This window comes from Magallana gigas, chromosome 2 (genome assembly GCF_963853765.1).
Source record: "Magallana gigas chromosome 2, xbMagGiga1.1, whole genome shotgun sequence".
In the NCBI taxonomy this organism is placed as follows: domain Eukaryota; kingdom Metazoa; phylum Mollusca; class Bivalvia; order Ostreida; family Ostreidae; genus Magallana; species Magallana gigas.
Window position 1 is genome coordinate 55,784,356 of NC_088854.1, and position 8,723 is coordinate 55,793,078.

At 33.0% G+C, this 8,723-nt stretch overlaps 1 protein-coding gene across 1 annotated transcript; it reads left to right on the top strand.

The window, feature by feature from the left end:
• Positions 1 to 5,477: 5,477 nt before the first annotated feature.
• On the top strand, positions 5,478 to 6,388 carry LOC136272587 (uncharacterized; the record flags this gene model as incomplete). The annotated part of the gene is made up of 1 exon (XM_066074334.1): positions 5,478 to 6,388. A coding segment is annotated over one exon (747 nt), but the record flags the coding sequence as incomplete, so codon positions are not given.
• Positions 6,389 to 8,723: the final 2,335 nt, after the last annotated feature.

Consider the following 8,723-nt stretch of genomic DNA (forward strand, 5'->3'; position numbering starts at 1 on the left):
CGGCTTGTAATTGTTCTTGGACTTAGGTTCTTGAACATGATTCCTTTTTATCCTTTTGTCACTCTAGAACACATGGATTCAACATCATACAATCTTCTGATAAGTTTGCCCAAAGTCTCTAGAGTACATAATGTAGGTGTATTGGTGTGAATTACTTTTACACAGGCTTTATGAATATCCTGGAGACTGACAAACAATCCATTCGTATTTTCTAAATTCAGAGCCAACCTTAAATATGTAATATGAGAAAATTTAGGATTTATTTATCGAAATCATATTAGTTTTCAGTAACAGATATGGTGAACTTTTTTAGAAAAATACAGATAAAGATGTTAAAGGGGCGGCCATATGCACACTTTTTGTTTCACCCTCTATTCTGTCTTTCAAGTCAGGAAAAAATAAACAATCTGTCTCAGTTCATTTTGAGAATGAAATGAATACTGTTATTCTGGTTCTGCAGGGGCATGTATTTAATTAAATGATTTTACTATACAAAATCTGTCGTTTCCCAACACCTTTAAATTCAATCAGTCATCCTTTAATAAACAGTTTTTTTTATAAATGTATATGGAGTAGTGTTTCATTTAAAAAATAAAATGCTTTCTTTGTTGATTATACGGTATATGAAGGTGGCGACATTGCAGAAAAAATACATAACATAACCCGCTTACGCGGGAATAAAAATATGGAATACTTTGGTAAAAACGTTAAAGTAATTATGATCCTGGGTAATATACTTGAACCATTTCAGAAATGAACAGTTCACCGGGATTTGAACTTGGTTTGTCACATGATCATGTGAAACTCGAAGAGCTTCTCAGAAGATTTGATCAAGTATTAAGTTCATAACCTGGTGAACTTTTCAACATTGCTCTTTATTACTTACTGGTATATTTTTGTTTGAAAAGGCAGAATTCTTAATATAACCCTGTTTCTAGATTTGCGCATAAAACAAAACAAATTAATAATGGATCATTTGCGAGTACTATTAAATGTATACCATATATCATTTAATATATAGAATCTGTTGCTCAATTTTTAAAATAACAACTGAAAAAATTATTTTTCTGTTCAATTTCAGGTGAAGTTAGAACGTAGTACGTCTCTCCTGCTTCAAAGAACCTTGTGTTGAAAGAGGGTGCCAAGGTTATTCTAATTAAGAATGTTGCAGATGGCATGAAGGGAGCCATTCATAAACTTCAACAATCATAGATTTTAATGGAAAACTGGTTGAGGTACCAAATGTAAGTTTGATGTTTAATAAAGTAATAAAGTTTGATGTTTTCGACCCGCAGCAACGCGAGAGACAGGACCCAGGTTTCTGTAATATTAGCCTTTGCATTGACAGTACATAGAGCTCAGGGGCCACCCCCATAGGCAATTTCGCCACATATGATTCTGATATGAAGTTCTTTTCATATAAGAATCATATCAAAATCACAAAAGAATGATATAAAAATTGATTCATATAAGAATTATATAATCCCTATCATATGATTCTGATATGATTTGAATTATATGATAACTACTTCATATGAGAATTATATCATAATAAAATCATATCAAAATTATATAAGATTCATATCATAATTATATGATTGTGATTTACATCAAAACATTTCCAAGGAAAATGTATGAAAATCATTTTAGATACCATCGAATTAATTGCGGCATGATGATTATTGGTTTGATATGAAAATTTGTTTGAAATTATAAGCGAATTAAATATTTATACTCTGTCCCGAGTTTTTGCTTCCACCACTTTTTGCTTTATATTTCAATAATAGTAAATACCTTTGTGCTCAAACTACGTTCATCCACTAATATGAAAAATGTCCAGATTATCTGTTTTGAAACGCCCCCTCTACCGCTTCAGGTTTCAATACACATCCAAAAATTGAAAGTCTACGGAGATTTTGCATTGCATCAGCCATTAATAAGCCCGGATGATAATGTTAAAAAATTGCGCGATGTATTCCGAGTGTATTCCGAATGGAGAAAAGATGTAAACATTTCCCATTACAAATCTCCGTAAGAAAATTGTTTACGTTCCTGTGAAATTTTATGAGTGAAAAGGGAGAATTGTTCAATGAAGATATCATGGATATATTCCTTTCCATCGATTTCAGTTGTATTTCTTTCACAGGTATGTGTATTTTTATTAAAAATCATCAAAAATTGAAAACTTGGGACATACTTTTTTTTTTATAATAAGTGGATTTCTATTGCTTTCAAGTAAAGTAGGTAAACAGCGTAGACATCTAAATTACTTCCTATATTTTTGTTTAATGAATAAAATCACTATTGATAAAAGGCATATAGAATAAAATATATTTTTTACGAATTATATAATCAACTTAAGCCAGGTGTAAACAATTCCGAAATAAAAACTGAATCGGCTTCGATTTTGTCGTTCACATGTATACGTCATATTTTTACGTCACGAACGCAGAAGAGATCAGAAACTCACGCTTCCACGTCGTCATTAGTGATGCTGTTGCTATCTTTGCTCAGCCAATCAGAATCTCGGAATATTTGTCGGCCATTACCTCCGACAATAAACATCATGTCGGAGGTTAGCATTTGTTAAAATTTCTATTATGGTGAAGACCTGTGCGTGGGGACGATGCAACAGCGATACCAGGCGTCCTGAGAGAATACAGGGAGTGCATTTTATTCCATTTCCCAAGCCCAAAACGCAGAAAGACAGATGTCTGAGATGGATTAAGGCATGTGGGAGACCACACTACCAGCTAAATGAGAGCAGAATAAATCGACACACGTTTGTGTGTACAAAGGTGAATATTACATTTTCTCGGTAAATGAAATAATGTAAAATTTCATATGTCTTAAAACACCATATAGGCCAAGAAGTCATTATGATAAATGAGAGAGAGAAAGAGAATGTGTATATGATCATATCCGTTCCCCGTTCCTTAAATTAAAATTGTAATATAGTAGAAAAAACACTCATAAGATTGTCATGTAAGTCCCCTTCCGTAAAATAAAACCAGAATGGCCAAACAAATCTGACAAGCAGATAAAATAAGTAGGAATATTCAAGATGAATACTTGTACATTTAACTTGTCAACAGATTCCAAGTTTCTTATTTGATCATCATATTTTTGTCTACAAGTATAATGATCATGGTATGATAATTATTTATCAAAACCATCCATGATCGTTTGTTCACTGTCTTCAGTGTATGTATGATCATAAATTATGACTGAGAATTCTATTTTAGCATTTTGTGGATCCCAGTGGTCCCACTGAGGAATATCCAGATCCAACACCTTCTGATGGTTCAAACATTAAAATTTTCTTGTTATTATAGTCTGTCCCAAGTTATTGCTTCCATCACTTTTTGATGATTTTTAATAAAAATAAACATACCTGTCAATTAAGTACAAATTCAGATTGATAAAAAGGAAAAAATCCAAGATTTCTTCATTGATATACATAATTTGTTTTTACCTGGAGAATCTCACAAGAACGAAAACAAATTTCTTATGGAGATTTATAATGGAAAATGTTGACAACTTTTCTCCATTTGGAAGTACTTGTGACACCTCGCACAATTTTTTACCGTTATCATATGAGATACTTTTATATGGTCTGCAGTGCAAAATCCCTGTAGACTTGTTATTTTGGGCTGTGTATTGAAACCTTAAGCAATAGAGAGGGCGCTTCAAAACAGCTAGGGGATCTGGATTTTTTTCACTCTAGTGAATGGATGTACACATGTACTTTGGGCAGAGAGGTATTTATGATTTTCGAAATATTACGCAAAAAGTGGTGGAAGCTGAAACTTGGGACAGAGTATAATAATCTTATCCCATTCAATTTGATACGAATACTACATGTACTTCCTTTATAATGAATGAAATTTTAATTTGTAAATTTATGATAGATTTTAAAACAATACTGAAGTTAAACAATTATTCATAATAAACATTTTATTTACAGGCCATACCATAATATTCAACAAAATTCACATACAACAACTGCAAGTGATACATGTACAACCTCGCCTAAAGAATGTATTGATGAGATTGGGGAGTCGTCATTGGATAGGGGGCCAACTCCAGCTGAAAATTGTTTTGAGGGGCTATCATTACTTGCAGGTAATATGCTTCTTTAAGAAGGAAACAGCAAAGAATTTATAAAAGAAAGACAGCTTTAGAAGCATGTCTGTCATGAATGAAACATCAGGGAAAATTCGTTCGACAAGCATGTCCTTTGTTGTGTAGACTATAAATTCACATCATGGTGCACCAGACACAAGTAATTGTCCCTGTACTTGAACATAATGATCATGATTCCTGTTTATTGATATCAGACCATTTTCCTCTTTTAGCATGAAATTTTTTATCTGAGAACAAGCTTCAGAAATTGACAAATCTCTGGCTAAATATGGACATTTAATTTCAAAAATCCCACACTCTCCATTTTCACACAGTTTACCATCAGGAGTTGCAGCAAGAAATGGGAATGCATTATTGATAATCAGTCCACAATCATGAAGGTGTGCATTTTGGACTGATTTGAGTTTTGCTAATTTCTCCCTGGCCAGTTTTTCCCTACTTAATCCATATTCTGTAGCTGCAGACTTTGTCGATGATTTACTTTGAAAAAGGGAGTTTAACAGCAAATCATTTGGTTGTTTCTTCCTTTTTACAACTCGATGCATCTGTGATGCTGTGATGCGGTTTGCCCGATATTTAAACCAGACAGGATTTTCATATTGGTTCCTTGTTGTTTTTTCTATGTCTTCTGGATTAGAGGGGATCAGTTCTTCTGTTAGTAATTCCTTGTACCATGGGGGGAGTTTCACAACTGATGTCTGTGGAAAGGTAGTATTTCCACAATACATTAACACTCCATCATTCACTCGTATGCCCTTTGATTTTGACTGAAATTAATTAGGCACCAATTTTGAACATGTTGAAAATAATTTTTTTAACAATTGGTTTTAATCAAGTTCGCATCAGTAATTATATTGTTTGTACATGTGTTTAAAGAAATATATCAATGCAATGGAAACTTTCAAGTTTGCATCTAATATAAAATCATTATAGAATACATGAATAGGTATTTAAGTGGCAAATTTTATTTGTATCTTAATGCTATTAAACATTTAATTTGGTCCACAGATTCATGTCAGATAGACCACCTAATGCAGAAAAAGCTACAAGAGACAGAGGAAAAACTTCATCATCAGACAGTTCTTAACCAGCATTTAAACTTACAATTATCAACCGTTCGAAATCAACCAGAAGTTCAAATTGAAGGCCTCAATATTGAAAAAATTATTCAGCAAGAGAAGAAAATCACTGGTTTATTTTTCTACTACACTAACCTTAAACATTCAACTTTTGTAACTTTGTACAACATTTTAACTGAACAACAAATGCCAGTATTCCCAAAGAAAAGGAAAGATGTGAAGACTATGAATCCAGAAACTCAACTACTATAAACTCTGATGCGACTTCGCCATAACTTTGGATTGAAAGACCTAGCTGCTCGGTTTTTGATATCAACTCAGTCTGTGAGTGAAATATTTTCTGCGTGGATTGAACATATGTATTTGATCCGTGGATCCATACCAATATGGCCACACAGAAATGACATAATTCGAAATATGCCTTCGCAATTCAGAGTAGAATTTCCTGACACTTTAGCCATTATTGATTGCACAGAACTTAAGACCCAAAAACCGTCGTCGTTAAAATTACAGTCACAGATGTACTCTGATTATAAGTCAGCAACAACCCTGAAAGGACTGGTAGCATGTGACCCCATGGGCAACATAATTTTTGTAAGTGAGCTGTTTACAGGATCAATGTCTGATGTAGAAATTACAGCAAAGAGTGGGTTTTATAAACTCTTGGAGCAGCTCATTTTAACAGGATATATTCATCATGGAGATTCTATTATGGCCGACAAAGGTTTCACGATATCTGGTGAACTTCAGAATGTTGGATTGCATCTAAACTTGCCATCTTTTGTGAATTCGGGTATTCAAATGTGTCAGACAGATGTAGAAATTACACAAAAAATTGCAACCCATCGTATTCATGTTGAAAGGGCAATTAGGAAAATAAGAACCTTCAAAATATTGTCTGGTTGCATTCCTACTAGTCTGTTTGGATCAATTAATAAAATCTGGACCGTTTGTGTACTACTAACTCTGTGGCAGAATCCGGTGTTGAAAAATAAGTGATTTTTTTTGCTTAATAAAAAACATGTATTTGATATGTACAATCTTGATTCTTGAATTGAACATGTATGTATTGAATATATATGGTTACATACATGTATGTCTTATGTTGATTCTTTCTGTTGGATGATTATGTGTGAGCAGTGTATTGTATTACACACCTGATAGCTGAGAGCTGACCCAAGCTTCACATCACCAAATTCACTTTTTATTGTTGGTACATGTATTGTATTCAACTTTGATATTGGTAGTCCATCCAATGACTTCAGCATTTGATGTGTTCGTTCTGTCAACTCGGGTACTCTATTGTTATATTAATTCAGATGTGATTGAATCAGGCGATGATTTTTACAACAGAATTAATAAAATTTACAATTTATCAGATAATTCATATACCTGGATTTAATTTCTTTTGGAAGAACTGGACCTTTTTTGTGAGTTTCCTTAGCTTTAACAACCAACACTTCATTTATTGAAACAGGCTGTATTTTATTTCCTCTTGGTATATTCCATTGCTGGGGAAGGCTTGTACAAGATTGCTCGGTGGGGACATCCTTAAGACCAAGAACTTTGAACTGTTGTATACATTTTGTTAGTCCAACTATATGGGAGCATTTACCTGAACCCCTGCAATTTTTTGGGATTATTTTCTCATGAATTATAGGATATTTGCTGTCTTTAATAACAGTATAATAGAAGTTTTATAAATATTTACACAGATGAAAGTACGAAGATTAGAACAAATCAACAAAACAGCAAAAGTAAATATATGTTAGTGAAACTATTTATGTGCGACAAAGAACTGTTGATTGTTTGTCAATAGTTTAGCAATAAGATTTAAAATGACAAAATTCAGGTATATATATTGTGTATCATCACAAGGATCCCAATTTATATTTTATAAAATCATCAATTCAGTTTTACCTTTCATATAACATATACGTAGTGTTTTACCCTGATACATGTGTATTAATAATTTACCGTCAATATTACAAAAGGAGTGGACTCGGAGCAGCTGATTGAATACGAAACATACATGAAGCAACTTTTGAAAAATTATAATACCTCTTTAACAACAAAAACACCAAACAGCAACAAATATGCAAAAGAACTCGTAAAAACAGGTTTAAATCTCTCTGTCAAGTTCACCCAGCAGTACATGAACAATACGCGTCCGTTACAGCGGAGTCCGAGAGATCAACAGTAAGCCGGTGAGGTGTTTCCCCCTTCCTCATGCTTCGGAAGCATCTTGCGCTAATAATTACAGTGTTATCTTTGTTTTTGTTAATAGTTACGTTGTGAATGTACCCTTCTTGAAAATAAATTAAACCTTTTGATAGACTTTTCTCAGAAAAGGCGTGATTAAACGACGCTATTGTGAAGTTGTCAGGGACGAGTTCTAAATCACCCGCCATGTTGTTTACAAAGTTTGTCGGAGTATAGAGTCACGTGATTTTGGTTGCCATCGGTGGGCGGGGCGTGGAAGCGTGAACTGCAGGATGATTTCAGATAAAAGGTAAGGATTTACCCGTCTTATTTCTTTTTCATTTACGAGCAATTAAATTAATCAACTGACGGTAGATTGCGAATTAATCTGCACATGCTATAGAACTGTTGCTGTGTTTTTCCAAGAAAATTCTAGTAGCGGAATCATTCATCATTTATATTTATAAAAACTACCATATTCCATCTCTGGAGAGAGTCGGAGTGTTTATATAAACGTGAGGAAATCCGGTTACAAAATACCTGCGTGTTAAATTATAGGCCTATTTCCCACAGTGCAGAGACAGCTCTGTGCAGCTATAGCTAATTGAATTTGATTTAGACAGTACAACACTTTTGTAAAACAATCACCAACTCAAAATATATGTCAATTAATGAAGAACAAGCGCATTCTGAACACTAAAAACTTTCAAAGTGAACGTAGCCAAAATCTAGAGCGAAGCGTGATATGAAGCAACAAGTAGGCCTCCCTCTCAGCTGTCGAAGATCAACAGGAAATGACTCACTGATTATCTCATGTTGCATGTAAAGCATAAAATTATGTATAATTATTCATTAACATTATTTATGTTATCTATTTTATTAAAAAAATTAATTTACTCTACAAACAGATAATATAAGTAAAATTTACAATTATGTATAATGTAAATATGTTTATTGGTTTTTTTCTTCTTTAACAAACTAGCTCAGAACAAGTACAAGTATTTGTTGAAAATGACCAGTCAGTCACATAAATGAGTGTTATTTTATTACATTTTAATTAAAACAGATTATTCACAATTTGCTCACATCTTCAAAATAGTAGCATGGCATTTATTTCTACTAAACTTTCAGTAATATTGTAGTATGAAAGTCAGTATTTTTTTTTGTAAAAATATGAATGTATTTAAACTTTGTCTATATTCATCATTTTATTTTGTGTTTTATATTTTTCAGCAAATGGCTATTATAGTACACAAGCTTAGTACTAAGATTTGTCTGGATGTAGTGACTAGTCTG